Source organism: Ochotona princeps, chromosome 17, assembly GCF_030435755.1.
Source record: "Ochotona princeps isolate mOchPri1 chromosome 17, mOchPri1.hap1, whole genome shotgun sequence".
In the NCBI taxonomy this organism is placed as follows: domain Eukaryota; kingdom Metazoa; phylum Chordata; class Mammalia; order Lagomorpha; family Ochotonidae; genus Ochotona; species Ochotona princeps.
Genome location: NC_080848.1, coordinates 38,089,076 through 38,116,989, shown reverse-complemented (window position 1 = coordinate 38,116,989; position 27,914 = coordinate 38,089,076). Strand labels below are relative to the sequence as shown.

The 27,914-nt window shown below is 56.5% G+C and overlaps 1 protein-coding gene across 2 annotated transcripts in view; it reads right to left on the bottom strand.

Moving 5' to 3' along the window:
- The window catches only part of RPH3AL (rabphilin 3A like (without C2 domains)), a 107,328-nt gene that overhangs the window by 28,107 nt on the left and 51,307 nt on the right, over nucleotides 1-27,914 (bottom strand). For both annotated transcript variants that reach the window (XM_058675814.1, XM_004594034.2), the window contains exon 5: nucleotides 14,552-14,638. In XM_058675814.1, coding sequence (XP_058531797.1) covers nucleotides 14,552-14,638 — 87 coding nt within the window. The remainder of the gene's footprint in view (nucleotides 1-14,551; nucleotides 14,639-27,914) is intronic.

The window sequence follows — 27,914 nt, the reverse complement described above, 5'->3', positions numbered from 1 at the left end:
CTGGCGCTGCCCTGTCCTCCGCATTCTACATTGTGGTTGCAGCTCACGGGTGGTGAGGCTGCAAGCACGGGGAATATCAGCCAGGCTGTTCCCAGGGAATTTTAATTACCACGATAACCATCGCTAATCACCGGCTTTCCCTAATCGGCTGTGGCTAGAGAAGGTGGTAATTGTTGGAACCCTGCAGGGAAGAAGGGGGGGTCGTTGAGCAGGCTGAAGACCCCCGCCCCTGTGTGTTCAACGCTCTGTCCTTGTCCTTCACGCACCTGGCATGACTCCTGCAAGCACTCTGACCATCGTTCAGGGGTCCACTGTGGGTGTTCCTCTCCCTGCAGATTGAGGTTGGGATCTCAGTACCTGCTTCCCTGCCCCGGCCTCACCCTTCATCTAGGCAGGCAGGCAAGCTTCCCTGGGAAACCTTGGCACCATCCCGTGCAGATTCAGGGTCCCTTTTGCTGTGTCCACACTTGTGCCAAGTGCAAGCTCTGCCACCCTTCCTGCAGGGAAGCTGCCAGCTCTGCAAGGGGAGGGTGGAACCTGTGAGGTGGCTGATGGGGCCGTGCGAGGTGGAACGGGGGACCTCGGCCTCAGGGAGCCCACGCTGGGCCTGCCTACCAGGCTCCGAGCTGACTTGGCTTGAGAAGGCTGGGAAACACATGTCCTGGCACTGTCCCTGCCTTCGGAGGAGCCAGTCTCAGTTGCAGGCATTTAAGGAGTGAACTAGTGGGCTGTCGGGCAGACTGGCCCTGGGGGTGGGGGTGGGAAGGAGACCGAGGACCTTGAATGTTGGAGCTGGAGACGCAGGCGCTAAGAGAGCCAAGGAACTGTTACTAGATTACCCCGTGGCTTAGCAGGATGGGAAACTGATGGAGTGAAGTGATGGTTTGAAAACCGCAGTTCGTTGGTAATCCTAACATGTCTGTCTGGAAGAATGCCAAGCCCATGGCCCATGGCTGGCCCCTTCCAACCCCAGATGCGGAATCCTGGACAGGTGTGCGGTGGGAAGCGGGGCCTCACTGCCTCCAGGAACAGCCAGGGCTGGGCTAGGGGGTGGGGAGGGGGAGCAGCACAGCTGGTAGAAATCCGATGGCTCTCCCAGACAGATGGGTGGCACGCTGGACTGGGTTTCCCCGCGGACAAGCGAGTACACAAAGCCATGCTCTCTGCTAAGAGTGACAAGCTGGGGCTCATGCGGGTGTTGAGCACAGTTAAGATGACACGCCAGGCGCTAACATAACGGACATACTCGCTTCCTGTGTTATTTTCCACTGGAAATGCCAGCTGTCGCTCAAAGCCAACTGGAGCCTTCCCTATCCCAGGGTTCTGGCTGTCGGTGGGACCGCCTGCTACAGCTTCAGATCTGCTCTGGAGCTGGTTGGAGACGTGGAATTCACATGGTCCCGGGTGGCTGCCACAGGAAGGGCTTCCGCCATGTGTGCTGGCTCCTTGTAAGGAGCAAGAAAGAGGTGAGGGAAGCAGCAGGACACAGCTATAACTCCACAGCCAGCACAGGCAGGTGGGCAGCATCAGCCTTGCCCGGGGCCTGCTTCTGCAACCTGAGAAAGGCCCCGCTTCTAGAAGGTTCAGCAGACAGGTGAGAGTGGCACAAGCAGAGACAGTCCCAGGACACATGTTTCCCAGCCTTCCTAAAAGCTGCCCACGGTCTAGTTGAGGCGGCTCATGGTGAACCAGAGCACAGAGGCCCCTCCACTCAAGCATGGCCTTACATCTCAGTGAAACCTTGGTCAGTGGAAAATGCTCGGAATCGGAAACATCCTGGGTGCCCCTTACCTGTCATCACACAGCACGCAGGCCGGTGTCTGTGGTCCTTGCTGAGACCACCGAGCCTGCCAAGCCACCACCCGGCCTCCCCTGAGACACACACACCCCAAGCCGCTAACCTAGGAAAATGTTACAATTCAAGGTACGCAGGGAACAGGATGGAGTTCCTGGCTCCTGGCTTTGGCCTGGCCCAGTCCCAGCTTTGGCAAGTATTTGCTATGTGAACCACTGAGTAGATTTCTCTGTCATTCTGCCTTTCAGACAAATAAATAGATTAAAAGAAAAAAAAAACCTAAATAAATCTTTAAAACAAAGAACAATAATCTGATCCAAAAATTCCAGATTTGTCTTAATAAAACCACAGGAATCGGAGCGGATTGTTTATTGCTCGTGAGAGAAAAGGCTCTCACTCTCCCTGGGAGGGGGCGGGGAAGAGGGGCTCTGTCTGCCATACCCACTTGGACACGGTGCTTCCAACACTACGGCAGCCACATACATCCACGCCACATGCCGAGGGCGACCAGAGAGAAAGCTGGCAACACCTGTCAGGCTGCGGCACCTGGTTCTACCTCAGGTTTTTCTCCCTCCCCTCCACTGTTTTGTTTTGCATTTTTCCCTGGTTGTTGTCATTTTTTCTTTGGCAGAAATGAAGTTTAGAGTGACCATGCCCTGCCTGCCTACCCTGCCTCTACAAGATGACCTCCACAGGCAACCGCCACAGAGGGAGTCAGTGGGCAGTTGTCCACTCCAGGTACCAGCCACGGGGCAGGTGTCGGCTCAGCGGTTGGGGATGCTGGGTGAGACACCTGCATCAGAGTGACTACCTCTCACTTCCACCTAACAGGCACCCTGGGAAGCAGCAGATGATGGCTCCCTGTGATCCACATGGGAAAACTGATGGAGTTCCTGGCTTCTGGCTTTGGCCCTAGCTCAGCCCTGGCTGGTGTGGCTGTGTGGGAAGTGCATCAGTGGAGAAGAGCTCTTTATCTGCCTCTCACATCAATAAACATTTTAAAAACAGGGGAAAAAAAAACCCAAGTAACACTTACTAAGCATCTGCTGCGCACGAAGGCTGCTGTTCCTTCTGATGGGCGACCCCGTGCCATCGGTCCACGCGAGGCCCTTCCCCAGGGTGTTGCTGGTCTCCATTTTCCCCACCCCCCCCAGACCCCACAAGAAGAGTGTGAGAGACGGCAGCTTCATTCTCATTGTGTCCTGCCCAGCTCTGACTCCCACTCTGGCAGTGCTAACTCCTCCCTGCAGGGCTGGCGGGAGCTCAGGCAGACCCTCCAGGAGTATCTGCATTATACAGAACAGCGCTTTAACCCCCCGGGGAGGGGGTGCACTCATGCTCCAGACACCCCATCCATCTGCACATCCCCGAGAAAGACATGGACCCATGGGGTTGCGGGTGTGTTTCCTGCACCCCTCCTGGACCCTAACCCCCCTCTAGGCAAGGCTGCACAGCTCATAAGGCGACAGGGATGGGAATAAAGGTGTGGCCAAGGCAGAGCATGCACCTGCCTTTCTCGAGCCCCCTCCTCTTCCCTCAGGAACAGGATGGTTTCCTCCTCGGCCTGGCAGAGCAGAGAGCGTTGGCTGGGACCTGAGTCTATCTCCTCTTCATTTCAAGTGGGTTTTTCAGCAACCGGGTCAGCCTGAGAGGCAGGCAATTGCCAGCACAGTGGAAAGGGAAAAACAAAACAAAACAACACAAAACCAAAAATCCCTTCTAAGGTGTTGTTTCCTTGACAGATAATTTAAACACTTTGGCTAGATTATTTCAGAACCAGAGCAAATGCCTTGGCTTTCATGAACCCCTGACCAGGGGCTTGCTCAGGTGCAGAAGGAGCTGGTGTTGGTCCCCACAGGCAATGGGGCTAGGTACCTCCTTCCCCCAGGATCACGCAGTACGAGCTATAGGGCAGGCTGACCGCCCCCTCACCTCTGGCCTTCCCCTGTCTTACAGCCTGCCTTGAGGGGCTGTGTGTCACAGTTGCCCCACCCCCCTGCCTTTGCATCTCCCCAAGGAACCATGGGGGAGAACACCTGTTTCCCCTCCCTTTGTCTTAATGGCCATGCAAGTCCAGCAAATACATGCAGGCCGGGGGCACTTGGAGCTCCACAGCCTCCCCTCCCCTGGAGTCTGCATATGAGTTGGAAGCATCGGAGACCCAGTGCTTATCATTCGTGAGAGAAAAGGCTACGCTGCTGGAGTGGTGGTTAGGCAGAAAGCCATGCTCCCCTCCCAGACGGCAGGCAGCGAGTGGGGCTGCAGGGGCCAAGCACAGGGAGCCTGGTGGTTCTGACGTCATTTCCAGAACAACAAGTGAGCTCTTGTCTAACTACAGTCTCAGAGACAAAACGTAACTGGAAACTCACCCCACCTCCTGAGCCAGGGCTGGCAGGTGGCAGGGGCTGGGTCTGGGTCCCAGGGTACTTTCCTGGATGATGTGCCTGATGGCCGCTTCCTGGCTAATCAGTCTCCTCCCCTACCTGGGGACACCTGCACTTCTGGGGATCCAGGGCTTGCCTCTGCCTGCCAGCTGGTCCTCTCAGTCCCCATCCCTCCTTCCTCTGGGAGATCTTGGGTTTTTCTTCACATTGCTGTGACAACCTTACTGTTTTGTCATCTGATTTTGTCAATCTCCTGCCATCTTTTGGGTGTCTGCCTGGCCTGCAAGATCTAGTCTTATCTGGTGAGCATGTATTCTGCACACGGTAACATTTCAAAGAATCATATTCAAGGGGTCAGCATCATGGCGGAGCAAGTTAAGTCACTGCCTGTGGTGCTGGCATCCTGTAGAACAAAGTTTGAGCCCTGGCTGCTCTGCGTCCCATCCAGCTCCCTGCTAATGCGTTTGGGAAAGAGGCAGAGGATGGTCCAAGTGTTTGTACCTCTGCCACCCACACTGGGAGACCTGGCTGGAGTCCCAGGCCCCCGGCCCAGGCTTGACCCAGATCCAGACATTGTGGTCATTTGAGGAATGAACCAATGAATGGCAGATCTCTCTCTCTCCCTCTGTCTGCATAATTCTGCTTTCAGAAAAAAAAAAGACAGGTATTATTACTTATTTTTTAACATAATTTTTAAAAACGTGAGACAGAGAGAGGGAGACAGAACCCTCCCATGTTGATTTGTCCCCTCAAACCCACAATGGCTGGGGCTGGGCCAGGCCAAAGATGCAAACTCCATCCAGGTCTTTCACAAGGGGACCAAGGACCCATGCACTTGAACCATCACCGGCTGCCTCCCAGGGTACACGTCAGGAGGAAGCTGGAATCCGCAGTCGAGCTGGGACTCAGGGACTCTGACATTGGACGTGGGTGTCCCGTCCGGCATCGGAGCTGCCGGGCCACCTGCCTGCACTGGCTTTCTGCTCCTTGTATTTCTGATTCATCCTCACTGAGCTGAGCTGCAGTTCCTACTGCTCTAAATTATCTCATAGCCAAAATGTATCCTACTGTGAAAGGACATTGGGCGGTTGCCAGGTTTCTGCCAGGACCAAAAAAAAAAGCTGTGCTGTGCATTCCTGGCACGTTCGCCTGGGAAGCAGGCTTATTCCCTGCTCACGGGTGGAGGTCACGCGTGGGAGATGGCGCTTGGCAGCAAACATGAGGGCCTGGCACGACACGGAGCTGGGGCAGCTGGGGCCCTTCCATGCCTGTCCTCCTGATCTGGGTTGCTAATAGGGAGGACCAGGAGGTGACTGCCACACTAACCTTCAAGTTGATGCAGCACAGAGAGGCAGCAGGCGGAGCTCAAGGCTCCAAGGGGCCACAGGTCTTTGGACCCAAGCCGGGTTCAGAGGCACAGATGTTCAAATACCAGGTCAGGTGGGGCACGTGGGGCTTCTGGCTGTGAGTGGGTCAGCCAATCTAGGGAGGGGGGATGGGGATGAAGGTTTGTGGAGTGACAAGTCACAAGGTCAGTACAAGGGACTCCAGGGTCCTCCAGAGGCGGGAATCATGTTGGTACAGGGAGGACAAGGCCCAAAAGCCCTTCCTGTCTACCTGCCATGGTGTCCTCACCCATCCTTCAGCAGGTTCTGGTGGAAAGGGCCTGAACATGACCCAGGTAGGCATCCCAGTGCCGCATGTTCTGGCAACACCAGATTGGCCTTGTCACCCAAGGAGCCAGGCCCCCCAGTCACCTGGGAGACAGAGAAATCATTGCCAGTCTCTCCAGGCTTGGTGCCAGCCTGCTGGCAGTCAGTACCAGTGGGAAAGTTGGATCACCTGAACTTCCATTTCAGTGCATGCAAGACAAAGACCGGAGTTTAATGCTTTCCCCAGCTCTGTGCCCACCTCACACAGAGGAGGGCATCCTCACAGGGCAGATCAGGACGAGGCAGCTCCACAGTGTTTGTACGTGTGTCCCTGTCAGGGCAGGAATGGGAAGGTGTCAAGGTAAGCCCAGCAGGCCACAGGGCTCCCAGTATTCCACCAAGCTCAGAGCACTGTCCAGGGAGCAGCAGAATCAACCCCCGGCAGCTGAGGATGAACACAGAATCAGGCTGACCCCAGGAGACCTGCTGGGACCCCCAGGTGTGCCTAGCACCACGAGGTGGGTGGTCCTGCTGGCTTCCTTGGCCTCTGAGTGTGCTAAGCATCAGGGACGCCCTCCAAGGTTTGGATGGCTCTTCTGCCTCATCTGTCAGCCTCTCTGCACAGCCTTGGCTAAGTGTGTGCTGAATCCATGTTCTCAGAGAGGCCCATGCTCTCGGGACGGGCGTGTGGTGCTGTGTTTAAGCAGGGCCACACTGTGTGTGTGTTCCATGTTGTAGTGCCTGGGGCTGGCTTATGGCTCCACTTCCTAAGGATGTGCACGCCGGGATGCAAGAGCAGATGGTTTAAGCGCTTGAGTCCCTGCTGTCCACGAGGGAGACCTGAATGGAGCCTGGCCCAATGCTGGCTGTTACGGGAATTTAGGAGTGAACAAGCAGATAGAAGTGCGCTCTCTCCCACCTTCCTCTCTCTGTGTGAAAATAAATGAATTAAGAGGTCCACTGCTACCATTTTGCTAACTTTAGTAAAATATAAAGTTCATTATTCTAATCTCTCCCAGGTGTGTGGCTCAGTGGCATTAAATGCATCCACACGGCTGTGCCGCCATCAACACCACCTATCTCCCCAATTTTCTCTTCTTCCCAACTGAACTCAGCACTTGCCAGCCCTCACTTCCCACCCACCTCCTCCTGGGGCCCTGGGACTTCCTGTCTCCATCAACCCGAGAACTCAGAGTGCCTCACGCGTGTGGGGTCACACGGCAGCTTTTAGTAACTGGCTGTGGCATGTGTCAGCGTGTCACTCGCTGGTGGAGCTAAATCCCAGGAAGAATATTACGTGGATCCGGTGAGTTACACATATGTGGCATGTTGTTTATCATCTGACAACTGGCACTTGGGCTGCTTCCACGTTTTTGCTATTGTGAAATGGTGTGGCTGTGAACATGGTTACACAGACATGCCCTGGAGTCCCTGTTGGCTCCGCACTGACCCTGGGAGTGGGACCCCTGGAACCCATGGTGATTCCAAGTTTGATTTCTGGAGGAGCTGTAGTGCCCCCTTCCCAGCCGCAGCGCCTGAGGGTCCCGATCTCTCCACATGCTCACTGACCCCTGTCATTTCTATCTTCTTTGTTTTCCACTCGAAGGAGCAGAGAGGCGTAGAAAGGGCTCCCATTCCTGGTTTCACTCCCCAAGTGCCCACAACAGTAAGGGCCAGGCCAGGTCAACACTGGATGCTGGGAATGCAATTGGGGTTGCCCCCCGGGTGGCAGGGGAAATCCCAGCATTCGGGGCCTCACCTGCTGCATCCGGGGGTATGCACACCAATAGGAAGAAGCCTGAATGGAAAGTGGAAGTGGACCTGAATCCAGGTCTCTGATGTGGGCCGTGGACAGCCCAGCAGTGTCTGCATGGTGTTATCCAGGATCCCTCCCCCATGTAAGAGCTGTGGAGGATGGGGTGGGGCGGCCAAGGCAGTCCGGCACTGCAGCCGTGCTCCTTCCCGAGTCCCTGCTGTCTCCCTTGCTTTGTTCCACCTTTCCTTTTTCCTGCTCAGCACCTAACACAGGGTCGGATCTGCTCTTGCATGAGGTTGTATTTGATTGTCAGCAACTCATACCCCTCCCAACCAGTCCCCGCCAGAAAGCAAGTTCAAGACAGAGAGAGCTGCTGTTTGGTTTGGGTTTACAGGGGCCCAGGACCGGGTCTGGCCTGAGGACTGACAGGCAGAGCTGTGAGCAGTGAGCACTGCTGAGGAAGATGTAGTTGGCGCCATCAATCTGCCCCTGCTATCTTTGAGCAAGTAACCTCCCCCTCCCAAAGCCACACGTCCTCCTGAGCACCTCTCTAGGCTCCTGTGTACATGAGGCAAGATGTCCCCCACCGCACTAGGATGGCAGCAGGCACTCCGCTGACTTCCACCTCAGTGGCACAGGGGCACAGTGGGGACACTGTTAGGTCCCTCTCATACCTGCCAGTACCTTAAAGAGAATATTCTTCCCCCAGAGCATAGGCATGGGTCTAAGTAGGTGCTGTCAACAGCAAGGGGTGCCACGAGTGGCCTGGTCCACCAGCAGGAGGTGGGGACAGGCACCAGGAGGCTGAGCTGCTCTGGGCTCTGGCAGGTACCAGGCGCCTCCCCCCGGCCCCTGCACTTGCCCCCGTGTGGGAGACCAGCAGGAGGCAGTGGTAACAGGTCTGCCTGGCAGAGCCTCGGCAGCGTGGGAGGTGACCGACACACTAAGGAAGTGTGACCATCCGGGTCCCCCAGGGACGCCACGACTGCAAGCCAGAATAAGCCTGGTGCAGATGGCAGGGCACTCAGGCAGCCACCCACCCCTGTGCCAGCCACCCACCCACTCCTGAGCACACTCACGGGCCCATGGAGGGGGCCCTCTGGTGAAGCTGCTGGCAGCCAGAATCCAAGCTGCAAGTCACAGCGGAGAGAGACAGATGGCAGCTTGTGGCGAGTACTGGCTGCTGGCCCAGAGGCAGGTGTCATGGGGATGCTGCCAGGCTGGCATGGTGGAGAGGAACGCTGACCCTACTCCCCTACAACCCCTCAATCCCCTGCAGGGTTCCAGGGAAGACTCTCCAAGACACTGCAGGCTCGGCAGGGTGGAGACGATTTAAGAACCGCCCCATGGAACCCCTTTCCTGCCCTACAAACTCCCCACTTAGTCCATCAAGAAGCAGGGAGGACAGAGCCAGCGTGTGTGTGTGCGAAGGCCTTCAGTCAGGGTCACCTGTGACAGAAGACTTCAAAGGAAAGCCTTCCCCAAAGCGACCAGGACAAGGATACTTTTTGGCAAAAATTTCCACCAACCAACCAGCACTTGCAGAGCGCCTGTGGGTAGGAAGCACTATAGGAGGTTCTGCAAGGGTCAGCCTCCATGCCGCCGGCCCCAGGACGTGGGGTGGTGGGGCGGCAGCGCCAGCTCCAGGCAGGGGATGCTCTCCTGCTCTGATGACGTCCATCAGCTTTCAGTCACAGACACCGCCCACTGCCTCCAAGAACCCTCTTCGGCTTGTGGCACTGGAGGCTGGAAGCAGGGACTCCAGCTTCCAATCAACCTCTGCACTGATTACAGTGTAACTGTGAGCAAGTCGCTCCATTTTTTTTCTACATGGAGAAGGATGAAAGGCTAAATGATAATAAACATAATAAACACAAAATCTGCTTTGCAACTGCCATGTTCCCAAGACCCCTCTCAGCTTCAGCCAATGCTCCTGCCAAGCGCAAGTGTGGGGTGGAGAACTCATGAGCTTGGAGGCATATGGTGGCATGGCGTGGAGGACACTGCTCGGGAGGCCCACAGCTTGGAGCAGAGAGTCTGGGTTTAAGCCCTGACCTCACTCCTCAGCCTGCTGAGGAGCAGCAGATGAGGACTCATGGGTTTGGGCCCCAGCCATCCACATGGGAGACCCAGACTGAGCTCCTGGTTTGGCTTGGCTGTTGTTAGCAGTTGGGGAGTGAACCAGGGAGTGGGAGATCTCAACTGAAAATGAATAAACTAATTAAAAACAAGAAATCACAGGTGAGCATCCTAGTGGGATGGGCAGCTAGCAGATAGCTAGGCTCCCTCCACCAAGGACCAGGGGTCTTGCCTGCCTGGCAGGTACTGGGGCTAAGCCCTTCTGCTCAGTTGGGTGGCAGATTCCTGCTGTTAATACACGGTCCCATGTTACGCATGTGTGTGCATGGCCTGCAGTCCCTGTTTCTTGCCTTGGCTGTTGTATTACACTTGAATGCACACAAATGTTGCTGAAGATGGTTTTGTATTTAAACCACACACACACACACATACACACACACCCCAAGACAAAACCCAGGAAACAACCCAAGTCAGAACCCCATCCCCTGAAACAAAATGGGTATCAGTGAAAAGCTTCATGGAGGGAAGAAGTGAAAGGAACTGGAAATGACCTGGCAGGTGGTGGCGGACATGGGAGTCAGAGAACAGAGACCCGGGCTCTGGATCCACAGGAGTTTCCAAGAAGACAGCAGCATATTTGGAAAGAAAGCACTTAGCAAGGCATTAGGACAAAGTTTTCTTGGCTCACAGACCCAGGCAAAAACCAGTGACCACAGCCCAGGCATGACCTGATCTGACAAAATGTTTTTATATGCAAATGTCACAAAAATCACAAGCAAAAGCAAATTCTCAGTGCAACCAGGTTTCTGAGGGGAATAGATGCACACAGCCACACGGCTGGCTCTGGACCCCTGCCCTCCCCTCCTCCACCCTGGTCTGCCTTCTACACATGGGGTGGCTTCCCCTTCACAGCTCAGTCCACCTATCATTCTACTGCATCCTGGGAATGCCCCCAGCCACACGCCTCATCCTATATGGGATGCTGGTTTTGCAGGTCCTGGCGTAACCCTTCTGCCACAATGCCAGCCCCCAGTCTTGTTTCTATTTCTCCTTATGTTCTGATTCACTTAAGCCTTGCCCAGGCCTCTGCCCAATTCCACTGTCCTCTCATTCTCTGAGTGCCAGTCCTCCTGGCTGCTACCTTTGTCCATGACTTCCTGTGGCTCTTTTCTTCATGTGATTGGTCAATGCTGGGGACACGCTCTGCAGTGGGGACAGATGATGACTGACTGCATTGTCAGTCAAGTTGTCTTCTTAAAAGAAAAAAAAAAAGCACATTTAAGGGGCTGATGTTGTGGCATAGTGGGCCAAAAGCCAACGCCAGCGATGCCTGCAATCCAGGCTCAACAGAACAGAGAGGCAGAGGAGCAAGATCAAAGGTACGCATGCTGACCTGCTGAGCGTGGCTGTCTGCACACGGATTTTTCTAGTGTGTGTTTTGTTATGCTTTCACACCCTATAAATGCCTTCAATGACTTGTACTAACTGGGTGATCAGAAAGCATCAAATGTCTTCCATCTTTTCCTAAGAAGCGAAATGTCTGAGGGCGGCAACAGACAAGCACGAAGCTGTCTGGGCTGGGTTAAACAAACAACATAAGAAGACCCCTTCCTACCGGCTCTCTTCCTGCAGTCTGTTATGGACTCCCAATGCAGCAGCCTGGCTGTCCTTGGAAAGGTGGGGTGGGCTGGGGTCTGATCATTTCTCTTTTCCCTACTAAAGATCCCCCAAGGCTTTTCACTTCACTGAGTAAAAAACCAGAGTCCTCACTCTCTCTCACCTTCCTCCCCAGGCTCACTGGTCTGGCTTTCCTCTGAACCCACCAGGCTCACCTCTGCTGCAAGCCCTTTGCATATGCTGTCACTCCCAGACCAGGTGGCCGTCTCTCCAGAGAGCTGCAGAGCAAGCTGTGCCTTACCTCTCTGCTCCTCTCTGGCCCTGTGACTCCGCAGCAGCACCCCCTTTTGCAGGATTCACCATGTTAGCCATGTTCTGTCTCCCCTCACAAGAAGCACTGTGCTGCTTGACACACAGAAGATGCTCAGTAAACATGGGACGAGTGCCTGGCTGAGTCAGTGCAGAAGACCAGGCACCCCTGCAGGGCAGGGGGCCTGGGACTTGCACCTGCCACTCATGCCTGTGCAAAACACGCGACTCCACCTGCAGCCCAGACATGTGGGCATAGCATCTGACCCAGGCTGGGAACAGTGCCTGGGACGGCATGGCGGGGGAGGATGGAAGTAGGGTGCCCAGGTTCACCCCTTCCTCCAGGTTGTGGCTTCTGCTAGGGACAGACCCCAACCACCCATCACGGCTGCAGAACCAGCTTGGAGGGGATAGGCGGCACTTGGCATTTTAAATGTCCTTTCCACTTGATTTCTTTGTCTGAGAAAAAAAAAATGATATAAGGAAACCAACCATTCAACACTCCCACCCCAAGAGCAGCAGACAGGAACATATGACCCAGAGGCATGGCACCCACAGGCACGCAGCCTCGTGTGCCACATGCATGTGCTCTGCCCCTTCCGTGCCCACCAAATGACCGTCTGCCACCATGCATCTGGCGCGGTGGTATGGAGGCCACATCCCTGATCTCGCTGAGTTCCCACAACCTCTAAAAATTCAAGGACAAGCTGATAGCATAACGACAGTTCATATTCTCTGCCATAGCAGAGATAAGAAAATTTGTGCTAAGCTGTTTCAGACTTTTCTAGGCACCGGAGTGACCTGCAGATTAGGCCAGCGGGATGCGGGGGGGCCCTGCCTGCATGCATGGCCCAGGATGATTAAGAAGCATGAGGGCACCTGTGGGGAGGTCGCACGGGGCTGCAGCCTCAGCAGCCCTCCACTAAATGATTCGGTTGCCAAGTGTGTCCCCATCCACTTGCTTTGCCCTCATCTCTGCCTCCCACAGCTCGGCTGTGACCATCATTTTTCCCTGCTCGGATGTTGTCCACAAGATCCTGTTTGGAAGGGACTGCTTGGCTCAGAAATAGTGCAGCTGTCAGGGGGCCTCCTGAAAACAGGAAGGACCTCAACGCAGAGGGACTGTTCCCAGCTGGACAGCAAGGGGAGTCCCATATACTCAGTGGGCATCTCCCTTGGTCGGACACACGGTGCCTTTCACAATGCCACTGCACTCTCTTGGCCATCCTGTGAGGTGGGTTTCACCATCTCCACTGCAGGATGAGATCAGGAGGAGGAGGAGGAGGAGGAGGAGGAGAAGGAACTCTCAGCCACAGCAGGTAGAACTCAGCACACCTGTCTGAGGTCCTGCCTGTGGCCGGCCCTGCTGCAAAGACGTGCAGATGACATACGAAAACATTTCAAAACAGAAGGATCTGTCCGCGCCCCTAGGCATGATGCTGACAACCCAGCTTACTGGGCTCCTTCGGGAGATGGGACCCAGAGCTAGTGGCTAGCAATGAGGCAGGCGGGTCCAATGTGGTGGCGCAGCACACTAGCCCATGGCTGTGACACTGGCATGTGGTATCAGAGAGCTGGTTTGAGTCCCAGCTGCCCCACTTCTGACCCAGCTCCCTGCTAATGTTCCTGGGAAGGCAGTGGTGGGTGGCTCAAGTACTCAAGCCCTTGCACCCATGTGGGAGACCCAGACAAAGTTTCAGGCTCCTGGTTTCAGCCTGGCCCAGCCATAGCCATTGCAACCATTTGGGGAGTGAACCAGCAGTTGGAAGATCTCTCTTTCCCTCTCTCAATTTCATGATCTTTTAAATAAAAGAGCACATCTTTTTGTTCTTGTTCTTAAATAAGGCTGGTGAGGGGGTCCCCCACTGTGAAAGGCAGCCCTGCAGCCAGAGAGAGGATGGGCAGGAGCTGGGAGGGAAGCTGGCAGCAGCAGGCATGGTGCAGATGACTGGCTCTAGAAATGATTCCATCAGCACCATGGATGAGCAGCTCCCCACAAACCTGGGAGCCCTGGCTCTGTCCTGGGGGTCCCCAGCAGAGGCAGCTGCAATACAGCACAGCCAGCCAGGAGAGCAGCATGGGAGGTAGTGAGCAGCGAGGAAAAGACAGAGAGATCCACTCCCACTCACCCGAAGTCCAAAACACCCGAGGAAAAGGCTACGAAGGAAGACTGCTATTGGCATGGAGCATCTCAAACAGACGGCATGAAGCATGAGATAGTATGAAAAATCCATGCAGGAGACACTGAGCGGGGAGGAACCCTGGAGCAGCTGGCAGCCATGGAGGCTCCACTACGCACACAGGGAGAGCTCTGGGAGACGGGAGACACGCAGCACCAAGGGTACTGCCCATGGCCATCGTAGCCAAGGGCCCTCAGGTTACAGGTACACCTGGTAAACACCAGTCTGTATCAGAATAGTGGGGGCTGGCCCTGCACCCCAACCCTCTGTCCTGGCCTTGCTGCTCATAGGACTAGCCCATCTGGTTCTGCTTCTCCAGCCATACTACAAGTCCAGGCTGAGTCGCAACTTTGTCCCCTACAAGGGTGTCAGAATTACAGGAAAACAGCTCCAGCAGACAGCCGACCATGGCTCCACTCCTGGTTGTCCCACCCACTGCTCCGTGTCCACAGGTGTTTGGCCTCTGCGCCTCCAGCTTCCTGCCAGGGAAGGGTGTGAGGACAGCACCCTCTGTCTCGACTAGGGTGCATCAGTGGGGAACCTGGCACAGCACCAGCCGCTAGTGCATGCTCTCCTGGAGCAGCCCCCACCACTGCCACCTGCATTCAGGCCAGCATGAAGAACTTCCTACCACAGACCCCTTCCCCACACCCCGCCCCCAGCTACACAGCCAGGGCACCACCCCTTCTGCCAGGGGGTGGTCCCTTCACAGCCTTCCTGGCCCCCCATGCTGTTCCCATCCGAATGCCCAGCCCCAGTTGCCACCTGGACAGCCCTACCTCTCTCTGCTCGCTGCAGATCTTACACAACCACAGGGGCCGCTTCTGGCCAGGAGAGGCCTCGATCCCACATTTGGTGCAGACTTTCTATGAGAGAGAGGACAGAGCAGTGTGAGTACATCGGGGACCATGGTCACCGCGGGATGTTCAGCCATTTCCTGAGAGGGGGGTGGGTGTTGCTTCGGGGTAGAAGCAGAGGCCACACACACGAGGCACAGGGGACACAAAATACCCTTGGCCCACTCTGGGTCATGAGGGGTTTGAGGCAGGAGACGATGAGGACGGAGAAGCCCTCCTGCTACCATGGATAACCAGAACACACCTCCTTCCCCGCCTCACAAGGCCTATGAGGACCATGCTGGAGAAATGCGCTGTCTGCTATTCAAAGCCACCACGTCACTATTTTCAACAGCAAAGAACAACCCAAACACTTGATCCTAAGGTATGTTCCAGACACACACACACACACACACACACACACACACACACACACAGAATGTGGAACAGTCTGGGCATGGCTACTTGTGCTGCCACCTGGAGATGTGGGTGGGCAGTCATGTCCATTAACGCTCATTCACAACTGTGCAGAAAGCTGACACGTGGGGCTGGTGGTGTGGGCTATAGGTAAAGTGACTGCCTGCAGTGCCAGCATCCTGTATGAGCGCTTGTCCAAGTCCCAGCTGTTCTACTCCCAATTCAGCTTTCTGCTAATGTGCCTGGGAAACCAACCAATAGAGGACTGCTCAAGTGCTTGGGCCCCTGTACCCATGTGGGAGACGTGCATGGGGCTCCTGGTTTGGGTCTTGTCCAGCCTTGGCCATGGCAGCCATTTGGGGAGTGAACCAGTGGGTGAGAGAGCTCTCTCTCCCTGTATCTCTGACCACTCTGTAACTCTGCCTTTCAAGTGGATACATTTTGTTTTAGTGAAGCTCAGGCGTGTGTCTGACTGGAAGGCCCTGGAGAGACAGCCCGAGCACCTGCTTCATAGTGGGGAGGCCTGGGACATGGGTGAGTGTGTCCAAGTTCACACCACAGGTGAGACCCGAATGCAGGGCTGACATCAGAACCATGGCGGCGCTCCCCTGGCAGATTCTACAGTTTTCCCCCTCCACGGGGCTGTTGACGCTGTCTGCCTTCCCCTTCCGGGATGGCAGCCAGTTGGGTCCCAGGAGACAGACACGAGGCTGGGGCTGCCTTGGCGCAGTCTGACTCAGCCACAGGGCTCTGAGCTGGGCCTGGGAGCCACCTGTGCCCTGCAGGGTGGGGCCCTCTCCTGCCCCCACTGTGGGAAGGCTGGCACAGTGGTTTGGCCTTCTCTGCTGGCTGCCAATGGAGCAAGCAGTACACCTCTCCTGGAGACAGAAATGTCACCCGTCTGGCTGCTTGAAGCATGGTGTCAGCAGCCTGATTGGGGGCTGCAAGCTCTCACACACAGGGGAAGCTGTGAAGCCTCCACGGGGCCGGGGAACTGGCTGCCGCCCAACACTCAGGTGCGGGAAATGTCACTGCTCATTTATATCTGCACAGAAAGTGGCACCTGCTCCAAGCTCCCGCCCCTCCCAGCTGGCAGCAAAATCCTTCCTAGAGCCTAGGTGTGCCCTGGGGCCCTCTGCCCAGCTCCGCTGATGGTTCCAGACTTGGGGGTCTTTGCCAGACTAGTACATCCAGGGAAGGTCCCCTGGGAGCTGAACATGCCCTCTGAGATTTCACAGTGCCCTGGAAGATGGGGGGCACCTCTGTGCCAGCCTTGGGTCTGAGATCATGGCTGGGCCACCCTGGAGAGCAGCAGTTGCTGTCCCGGATGCAATTTGGAGCCCTTGCCTTCCCCACCTTCCCTTTGTTGTCTCTAAGACAGGATGCCCATCAGCCCCCAGGCTGTAATGCCCTGCCGACACCCTGCTGGCTCCCCATGGCTTGGCCTTGGCCGCGGTGGCCATCTTCTCTCTGCGTGCAGCTGAGGACACAGAGCAGCCTCGGCTCTGTCATGGTCACTCAGGCTGCCCTATGGACAGGGCGGGGAAGCCCTCAGTTTGGGGGAGCCTGAAGGCCTGCCCAGCACACCCACACGGCCAGGCCCTGGCAAGGGCCCCTTTTGTTACACTGGGTTCTCACTGGAGCAGAGGGTGTTCCAGTCTCCCCCTCCTCACTGGGGGTTCTGGCCTAGTGATCTCACTAGAAGTGAGGGTGGGAGGGAAACACACCCATACTCTGTCCACAACAGCCCCTGGCCAGGGCCAGGCACCTCTCTCCACTCCTGTATTCTCTACTTTCACTCCAGCCCCTGCTTAATGGCCTGGGAATAGCAGTGGAGAATGGCCCAAGTACTTGGGCCCCTGCTACCCATGTCAGAGAGCTGAAGAAGCTCCTGGTTTTGGCCCAGCCCAGTCCTGGCTGTTGTGACCATCTGGGGAGTGACTAGTGGATAGATCTGTCTCTGTGTATCTCCTTTCACTATAATTTTGACTTCCAAAGTTTTGAGTAGCAGAGAGATACAGAGCTCCCACCTGCTAGTTCACTCCCCAAACAACGCAGTGGCTGGGGCTGGACTAGGCCAAGCCAGGAACCCAGAACAGATAAGCCTCCTGCATGGATGGCAGAGACCCAAGTATGAGCCATCACCTGCTGCCTCCCAGGGTGTGCCTTAGCAGGAAGCTGGAATCAGGAGCAGAGCCAGGAACAAAACATGTATTCTGATGTGGGGATGTGGGCATTCCATATCAGATCTTTTTTTTTTTTAAAGACAAAAATTTTTTAAAATACTTTTTTTTATTGGAAAGGCAGCTACACAGATACAGAACAGACAGAGAGAATGGTCTATCCATTGGTTTACTCCCCAAGCAGCCGCAACAGCAGCAGGAGCTGAGCTGATCCAAAGCCAGAACCCAGGCACTTTCTTCTGGGTCTCCCATGTGGGTGCCAGGGTTCCACGACTTTGGGCCATGCTTGACTGCTTTCCCAGCCCACAAGCAGGGAGTTGGATGGGAAGTGGGGCTGCCAAGATTAGACCTGGCACCCATATGATATCCCGGCACTTGCAAGGCAAGGATTTCGCTACTAGGCTACCATGCTGGACCCAAGCCTCACATTTCTTTCAAGTGTATGCTTTCATTTATGTGAAAGGCAAAGAGGCAGAGAGATGGAAAGATCACCCACCCACAAGTTCACTCCCCAATACCTACAAAAGGAAGCAGCTCAGAATTCAGTCTAGGTCATCCACACGGGTGGCAAGGATGCAGGTCTTTGAGGTATCACCTGCTGCCTCCCAGCGTGCACATGAGCAGGAAGCCAAACTGGAAGCAGAGGAAATCAAACCAGGTGCTCAGGCATCCCAGGCGGCATCTTAGCCACTGTGCCAAACACCTGCTCTGACCTGGCGTGCCCTGCAGCCCAGAACTGTGCCTGGGCCCTGAACAAGCCCAGCCCAGCCTCTGGGGCTCACTCAGGGTGGAAGTGAGCAATCCCAGGCCTTCAGTCATGCGGCCTCCCTCCTCACTATGCCCCCTCACCTCACTGATGCCCCAGCGCCAGCCGCCCCCAGGGCCACAGACAGCAAGCAAAGGCTGCTCGGATGCAGCACTTCCCTTCTCAAGTCCTTGCTGGTACACAGGGGCAGGAGGCAAGCACAGGGGCCAACTGGTAGACCTGCTGAGCGCAGCGTACAGCCAAGGATACCAGCCCCCATCAGACACATGCTCAACCCTCCCCTCATCCTTTCCCTCCCTTGCCTTCCTTCTCCAAATACTCCATCTCCCAGAACTTCAGGGGTCTCTTCCACCAGGCAGCTCCCCTCCGTCAGCTCTCCCTGAGCCACGCTGCCATCACAACCCATGTCTGGCCTGTAGCACGTCTCCGACCAGCCTCCAACTAGTTCCCAGCATAGCAGACAGACTCATCTTTCCAAGATGTAAATCTAATCACACCACCTCTCTCTTCTTGCCAGCTGAGAGCCTTTTGGAGCTCCTGCTGTGTGTGCACGGAGACCTCTTCCTCTTCTCCCAGGCGTGCCAGGTCTGTGCAGGCTGGGCCCTCCCTCCCTCCCTCCCCCCCTCCCTCCCCCCCCTCCCTCCCCCCTCCCTCCCTCCCCATCAGCCTCAGTTCACACCTGCCTCCCTGCCACACCACCTTGTTCTTGCTCTCTGCTTCCTGCTCTGCCGCAGCACCTTCACACACCCGCTCCCTGCTTCGGGGCTACACTGTCTCCTCATTGGCCCTGGCAGTCTGCAGACCTCAGTCAAAACACTACTTCTTCGAGGAACCCTCCCCTGACTTCTCGCCCCCCACTGGAGCCTGCATAGTACTGGGCTCTGGCTTGTTTGCCTGCTTGCTGTCCAGGTTTGCGGCTTCACCTGTGCCTGCGTGTGGCTGTGGAGCTCCAGTTCCTTCACCCAGGGGGCCGGCAGCTCCCTGGGGACGGAGGCCATACCTCTTTCTGCTCACCTTGCTGTTCCCAGGGCCTGGTGCAAAAGTGACTATTTGCAGAACACACAAACCAACAACTGGGAACTGCATCTGTGTCACAGCCAAGGAAGCAAGGCACAGTCTCCCCGGAATGTGCCTGGGTCCAGGGCAGCAAGACACACAGGGACATGGACCACCTGCCGGGCAGCAGAGGCAAAGAAGAATTCATGTCCATGCTGGATGATGGCGGAGGCTGGTTGAGCCACTGAGGAAAAGGCACTCTGGGGAGGGCAGAGGGACACTTAGCCCTCACCTCAGACTTCCTGCCTGTTCCCTGTCGTGGTGTACCCTACAGACTACTCCCACCCCCATAACCAGCTCAGCATCCTCCTGATGCAGCCACTCCAGTGAGGCCTCAGCTCCACAGAGTCTTGCCTTGTAGTACAACCACAGGGATGTGAGGGCACAGGCACCTTACTTACACCCACAGCAGTCTGCATGGCCTGAGAGGCGCCCCTGACCCACTGCATGCAGAGTGCCACCCAGCTGCACAACGTGAGAAGGGGCGGGGGGCTGACGCCACCCCAGGAGCAGACATACAGCGCTTCAGGGAAGAGGCGCCTGGGACCTCCTTGCAACCAGACACACATACACACTACCTCGTCCCTGAGAGCCTTCCGGGCCATCGCTTCTCACAGAGGGTGATGGCCCTGAGCACAGGCAGCCCAGGACACTGGCACACACACAGATGCTCTGCCCCAGAGGTGGCCAGGGAAATGCACACCGCATGCAGAAATGAATATTTAAGACCACCAGTGACAAAACCACGGTGCCACGTGGGAGATGCGGACGGGGCTCAGGTTTCAGTCTGGCCCATTCCTTCCTGTTGAGGATGTTTGGAGAGCAAACAGGTGGAGGTATGGTTTCTGTTTCTGCTTGTTGCTCTGCTTTGCAAATACAGATTTAAACAAACACTTGGAAAACAAAGCTCATGGGCGCTTCAAGCCCACAAACACATTCTCTTCACGGTGTGGAAAGGCCCTATTCCAGGAGCCTCCATAATGCACAGAACATGGGCCTTTGCCCTCAGAGGGTGTCTGTGACGTGGAGGAGCTGAGCACCTGGCCAGCTAACTCACCTATTCTGCTGATGGGAGTCCCAGCCAACTGAGGTGGGCAGGGGAGTCAGCCTCCATGTGGAACGCTCTGTTCATGTTTCCAGAGGGGTGTGGGCACCCCAATAAAGTGGGACAGGTGAGGGCCACCACAGATGAACGGTCTCAGCATAGGCACAAGTTCATGACACACACTGAGCATCTTGTGCTAAGAATCAACTCTCTGTATGTATCTGAGAGGCAGAGCGACATGGAGGGAGAGCGCTCCCGATCCACCAGTTCACGGCCTCCAAATGCCCACAGCTGGAGCTGGGCCAGATCCAAATAAGGAGCCCAGAACTCCAGCCACGTCTCTCACACAGTGGCAGGGAGGCCTGCCATCTCCCGAGAGGGTGGGGGTGGGTGCATAGGTGCAGGAGGCTGCGTCAGAAGTGAAGGAGCCGGGACATCATAACACCCACCCACTGGAAACCCCATCTGCAGAAGGAAAAAGGCTGCTGTGCTTTTAGTGACAAAAATGGCAGTGATGGAAACAGAAGAAGTGACAGAAACAATGACGAAGCTGTGTGTTACAGGAGAGGGAGCGGTGGGAGTCACGGCGAGTTAAGGCTGGGTGCGCCATCGGACACTGTGCCATCTACGCTGCAACCCACGCCGCAGTCCACCCGTGCAGGGACAGCGGCCAATGCGCAAAGCAAGTGGCGCCAAGTCAGAGTCTATTTTAAACCCCTCGGCAGAATTCCTATTTAAAGGAAGCCTGTGCTTGGTGCGTGTCTGCAAACTGCTGCTTCCCAGTGGGTTCGGGATCAGATCTGGATTCTGCTGGTCATTGTGGACTGAGGAAGGTGAGGGTACAGACAGGCCAGAGGCGGGATGTGCCTGCCTGCTGGTGTCACAGATCACCAGCCTCAAGGACCCGTCACTGGGTGATGTCTGTGGGACAGTATCAGCCCAGCTTAGAAATGCCATCATCAGCCCGAGTGGGGTAGGGTGGCTGCAAGCAGCCTAATTGCCACAGATGGAGCACACGCAGCCTGGCCCTGCTGCCCAGCACCAGCTTGATTAGTGGCATGCATATCCTACACATGCACACAATTGGCTGCGCGCTGCCTCTACCTGTGGCTCCTCGCCAGCCACTGCCTGCAGAACCTTAGAGATGACTCTCATGGCTGCTGCACAAGGGCCCTGTCACTGCCTCTGTCTGATCTATGAGGGACCTGAGGCCTACGGTTGGGTAACTTGGCCGTGGGGGTTCATCCTGAGCCTCAACAGTGGGTACCTGCTGTCCTGGTCAGGCACGGCTGTGCAGGCAGGACACTTGCCCAGACTCTGAACCTCTTGCGTGACCCAGCGTGGCCCTCCCTGTCCCCTCCAGAACCACAAAGGAGATCAGTCAAACCTCACGGAGTGTGGAAGGCACAACCAGGACTCCCTTCTTGGTCATGACTCCTGGGCTGGGCAGTCAGCAGGGCCAAGGCCAGCAAAGCCAAACTCTGCTGCTGCAGCAACCAGCTAACAGAAACCCCAGGGGCATTGCTCGGGTAGAGACCAAAGGCGGGAGGCAATGGAGAAAGACTTCAAAGGATGCCTCCCTCTGTACTGCTGCCCACTGCCTGGCCCAGGGCCCTGGGGTGAGCTACCTGAGCCAGCTGAGAGCAGCCAGCCATAGCAAGTGTGGCTGTTTCCTGTGGATGTTAGGGCTCCCTCCCAAATCTCTCCTCTGTCCCGCTGTGCTCCTGAGCAGCTGACTGGAGAATCAGCTCAGACATGGAGCTGCCAAGCCAGCTGGGGATGCCACTGCCTCTGGGTACTTCCTCTTGGGCCCACAGAGCCCCGGCAGCCCTGTCAGGCACAAGGGTCCCCACACATGGTCAGCCTGGACACACGGAGCCCGAGTCTGATGGAGACCAAAGGGCACCTGCAGGGTCATGTTCAATGGGGTGACCTATGCTCGGGGACAGGGAGGGACCAGGGATCTGTCCCCAAAGGGCTGGAGGAGTTGACCAGGGATGGCTGCTTACAGAGACTGGCGGGGGTGGGGGCTCTCACGTGTGTGCTCCCATGAATATCCTCACAAGGCCCCGAGTCTGCAACCCCCCTCTGGGAGCCCTCTCCTTCTGGCTGGGGTTGGGGGGTCAGGGCCTCTGGGGCGGGGCACATGTGGTGAGAAGGGCACACTGCCTCTCAGATCCGCTTGCTGTGAACACAAAGTGCTAGCCTGAAATTTGAAATGGCAGGAAGATAGGCAAGGTAGGTGGCGGGCATCAGGTGTATTGAATGCTCAAGGCTGCTGCTTGCAAGTCCTGAAGGAGCCCCTAGCTCCATGGCAGTGCCCTTCCCATATCAACGTGCCTGCACTCCTGCTACTCCTGGGGGACCCATCCTGGCTCTCCAGCATCACTCACCTCAAAGTCCCCAGACTCGTGTACCACAAGCCACCTGCTGGGAGTGCCGCGGAGAGCCCCACCATGGGGTGGCAAGGCCTACCTTGTCAGTGCCAATCTCCTCTGGGGCTCCTAACCCAGCCTGCTGCATCCTCCTGAACTCCAACAAATCCTTCTGGGACTAGGATCCTGGGGCCAACACCAGCTTCTTCTGGCCCTCTTATGCTGCCCTCGCCCTCCTCACCAGCCTGGCCTGTAGAACTGTCCGAGCCTTTGCCTCCGCTGAGCCCTGGGCCTCCTGCCTTCTAACTACAGGCCCACGGGACTGCATCCAGACCACTGGGAGCCTCACCCAGGGCTCAGCCAGCACCCAGCACCGCTGTCGTCCCACAGTGGGGGACAGTTCTCCAAGCCCGACCTCCCTCGCTTTGTCAGCTGGAGGGAGGCAGGCAAGGGGAGGGCCTGGGTGGTAGAGGAAGGCAGCTCTCACTGCGCTCACTTCCTACTGTGTGGTTCCTTAGTCACAACTCCCAACAACACTAACCCGACCATTTAATGTGAACTCATTCCTTGCAGGCACATCACACTGTGCTCAGCGCATGCGATCAGTGCATTTGATCATTATCACACTTCATTCTCATGACAGCCCTGCCTGGGCTAGGACCTGAACCCTACGGGCCATGTGGGGCTACTTGTGGCCTGACTCACAGAAGAAGCAAGGGGGCAAGAGTCACATTGCACATTCTGTGTTGAGACTGACATGTATCATCAGGAGAGGGGACGCGAGGCACAGAAAGTTTAGGTGACACACGAGGCTGGTGAGTGGAGGACTGCTCTGGGATCCTTGCCCGAGGCTGCATCTCACCCGGGCTCTTTCTGTACCTGTGGGGAAGGATGCTTGTGGGGCACAGCTCCTAGGGAGTTGCCAAGGGAGCAGGTGGACTGGGCTGTCAGGGGAGGAGTGTTGTGCCCTGCAGCCACATGCAACCTTTTCCCAGGTGAGTACGACTGGGAAAAGAACAGGAAGGCAAGAAAGTGAGAGCTGTGAAGGCAGCTCCAGCCTCCCCCAGCCTGGCTCCAGGGGCATAACCAGCCTCTGCTCGCTGTGAAGCCCCCACAGAGCATCACCCAGAGAAAGCCCTGCTGCCGGGCAGGCACCTGCCCACGTGTGGCTGAAGGGAGCCTAGTATCCATGGCTGCTGCTGAGGGACAGGCCAGGTTTGTTCCAGAAAGAAGCTGAATTCTTTTCTTGAAATGGAGGTGAGATTATCCCCTACCCACCTACCATGGTTCACTCCCCCAGTGTCTCCAACAGCAGCTAGGGTTGAGCCAGGTTGAAGCCAAGAACCAGGAACTCAATCCAGGCCTTTACTTGAGCCATTAACATGGCTTCCCCAGGTATGCATTAGTAGGAAGCTGGCATTGGGACCGGAGCTGGGAATCACAGGTCCCCAGGCATCAGATGCTGGCCTCCTGGCCCCTCAGCCAAATGCTTACCCCCCAAGGGTCAGTGCTCTGCAGAGATGGACTTGTGCGCTGCCCCCTGTTGGTGGAGCAGGCACAGCCGCAGGGCCAGGCTGCTGCTTGCTCACATTGTACTGTAGCCCCAGAGTGTGAAGGTGCCCGTGGCAGGTGCTCCACCAACATGGAAGTGAGGCAGTGACAGCAGTGGGCGGAGACCATGGCAGGCCCTGGAGAAGTGGCACCCTCATCTACAGGTGGGAGGGAGCGGTGCAGGGAGCCTGGGCGCTGTGCAGAGCAGGTGACAGGCAGAGGCCTTGCATGGCTCTGCAAGTGTGGCAGAGAGGGGAGTGAGCAGATAGTGGAGTGGTGGGGCCTTGAGGGAGGGGCTTGGGCTGTATCTGGGGGGTGGGACTGCCCGAGGGTAGATATGTGGGGACCAGGGCCTGGCCGTCAGCCACCCACACAAGAAACCAAATTCCAGGGCCACAAAACACAGCAGGGCAGGGGTGACTGCAGGAGGCTGATCCAGAGACCACAAGACTCCCTGGATGAAACCCAGGCCACCCACAGCCTCCAGCTCTACCCTGCCTGCACAGTGTTGGGCAGAAGACATGAGGCAGGACTGGGGTCCTGCTGCTCCCCCTTTCCAGGACCCAGCTCCAGAGAGAGCTGGGGCAGATGGAGTCAGGCCCAACCCACCTGTTATTTCACGGATGCTATCAGTACACATAGGCTGCAAAGCATGCACACGGAGGCACTTCTGTTGGCAGCAGGGAGCCACTGAGGACTCAGGGGAGCAGGGAGAGAGGGCGAGAGACAATGAAAGCTGCACTAAGTAAGATGGGGAGTGAAGAGGAAAACAAGCGAAACTCCACTTTGTGGACAGACATCGGCGGTGGGGGGGGCATACAATCAATAGCTTGGTAAACCCTTCATGAAATAGCAAGCTGGACAGTTACTTTCTCGAGGGTCTCCCACTACACACTTGCCTATGCCTGGTGGGATGGGCTCCTGGTAGACCCCGGCCCCTGTCACCTCAGTGTCTCCATTTGTAATCCAGGTGTGGAATGCTGAGGGTGAGGTGAGAGTTTGAAGAAGTGCAGCCTAAAGAACCCTAAGACAGTTGCTGGCTTCCTTTCTTCATGTACTTATTTTTTTTTCTGTTGGGAGGGCATATTTACAGAGAGAAAGATCTTGCATCCACTTGTTTATTCCCCAAGTGACCACAAAGGTCAGAGTTGAGCCAGTCTGGAGCCAGGAACCTCTTCTGGGTCTCCCACGTGGGTACAGGGTCCCAAGGACCTGGGCCATCCTCCACTGTATCCCCAGGCCACAAGCAGGGAGCTGTATGGGAAGCGGAGCAGCCAGGATTAGAACCGGTACCAATATGGGATCCTGGCACATGGAAGGTGAGGAATTAGCCATTGAGCCATCACTCCAGGCCCTTATTTACTTATTTTTATTTAGAAGGCAGGGCGAAGGGATCTTCCATTTACTGGTTCATATTGCAGTGTGTGCAACAGCCAGGGCCTTGCCAGGCAGAAGCCAGGAGCCAGGACTGCCCATGTTGAGCATCTTGTCCTGGGGGTACACATTAGCAGAAAGCTGGATCAGAAAGATGAGCCAGACATTCTGATATGGGATATGGGCATCCAGTGTGGGGCCTTCCCCCAGTGCCAAATGCCTGTGCCAGCCTCTTACCAAGGCCTGGTTGTTGGTTTTAGGGAGTGTGGGGGTGGAGGCTTGAGGACCTGGCTGCCCTTCTCCCTGGGCTCACCCTTCAGCAGGAGAGCTGGCCTTGGACCCTCCCATGGGGTAACACAGGGCAGGCCGAGGCCAGCGATCAGCTAACAGCTGGGGGACACATGGCAGCAGGAGTTGCAGGTATTGGGGAGGGCAGTGAGGACCCCTGGGCCCATAGGGCCCAGCCACCCAGGTGCGTGGCGTCCAGGCTGGCTGCAAACTGGAAATGTCATTATCTGTTGTTTACCACAACAGAGGACAGAGAGGAGGATGCTTGAGATTGCCTTTCCTGTAAGGCCACTCAGCGACTGGCCAGCCACGCCTCCTGCTGCCCGCAGCTCTCCAGGGTGGGGGAGGGGAGCAGGTGTCCTCAGGGGAGGAGTCACTACAGGCCAGGCCAGAGAGGCCTGCAGAGCCCTGGTCCGTGTCCCAGCACCTTCAACTACAGTGAAGAAGCTTGCCTTGGGTCACTCTGGCCCACTGCTTGGCAACCACAAACACCCAAAAATTTTGTGTCTAGCAGTGGTGGGGTCCCTCCAGGGTGGGAGGGACACAAGGGCACTGCTTCCTGGGGCCCAGGCTGGGCAGCAGACTACAGTGGGGTCCACCCACAGGGCACCAGCCCCACCAAACTGGACAGGGAGACAAACCAGGCCTGGCTTGGAAACAGCAGCCAACTGAACCATTCCCAGGGACACCAAGAGTCCAGCGTCCACTCCCAGCTGTGGCCACCGCCCACCCCACCCAGGCACCTGCTAGGGCTGGCCAGAGCCTCAGTCCCACAGGAGGAAACCATTAGAAGGGCCCAGGAGTTGCTCATTTAACCCTTTCCTTTCCTGAAAAGGCCAGAGAGGGGCAAGGGTTTTTGTACAAGGTCAGCAAGAGCTGGGAGCTGGAGTAGCCCCACCCTGGGCTCCTATAAGGTAGGGATGTAGGCAGGGATCTGGACAGTATTCTGATGCATTTCTCCCATGAATTCACACGCACAGCCCCACCCTACCCCACTGGGCCCCACCTACCACCTGTTCACTAGGCCACTCAGGGACCAAGCAGCTTTCTGGCAAATGACCTTGAGCCATGTCGTCATCTGGATTTCAGATTGGTAGAGCTATGAGTGGTGAGCGGGGACCAGACTGCACAGAGAAAAGGCTGAGGGTTCACAGCGGCCCTGGTACTCCCAATGCCTAGCTGAGAAAACCGAGGGGGTGGGGGTCCTGGTGAAAGCCACCCAAACCAAGGGAACCCAGCCAGCCAGGCGAAAGGGAAGTGGGGTGTCATCTCACGAATTTCCTTCAGGCCAGGGTCCAAACTAGGGGCCCTGCCACCACCTGCCCAGCACCCACCAATAGCAAAACACAGCGAGGAGGAAGCCACACCCCCTCTGGCCCCTTGGCCACTGAGTGCCCTGGGTGGGCTCTGGCCACCTGGGTGGCCAGAGTCCCAGGTCAACGGCTCGACTTCTCTGTCCACACTGCTGAACCCTGTATAGCAGTACCATGCCACAGGAGACTTTCACATGAGCAGGCACAGCTGAGCAACCATAACTCTTCAGGACACTGAAATTTAAATTCAGGCCACATTTAGCATCTCTAGGCGTTATTTTTCTTTTGATTTTCCTCCCTATTTCCCACCGTGCAAAGCGTCCTAGCATACAGGTTTCACAAAAACAACCTCTGTCGGCCCCATCTGTCATGGGCGCAGGAAATGAGGTCACCAGGCCACCCGCAGGCCCATGGCCAGGGAGGGGACAGGCGTGATCGAGTTTGGAAACATCGTTCAAGTCCAAGCTGGAAGCCCAGGACTGCACCGGGGCTGAGGTCAAGTGGAGTCCAAAACACCAAAGTACTTGGTGGCTGACCACAGGGCAGCCTGGGTCCTGCTTGCCAGTTGAGGGGGGTAACATAGTGCCTGCTGCCCTGCTGGGGAGCTGTAGGAGATTACTAACCCCCTCCTGCCCTTCTGCCCTGCTTGGGCACTGCCCTTTGCCCAGTTTCTCACCTATAAGTCTGTTCCAGTGAGGACCCCTGCCTGCTGCTTCCCACAAAGCTTCCCAAGCTGCCTTGCACTGCCCACCATTAAAGAGCTAATCCTCGGCCTTGGGCCTGGAATGGGCACAGTGTCTGAGAACGGTGGGCCTGACAGTCCTATGGAGAGGAAGCTTGGGTGCCCAAGGTGCCCAAGTGCCAGGCGATCCAGAGCCTGCTTCCAGTCTCTGTAGCCCCTTAGCAGCTGGTGGCTGTGCCCTGGTCTCCACACCTAC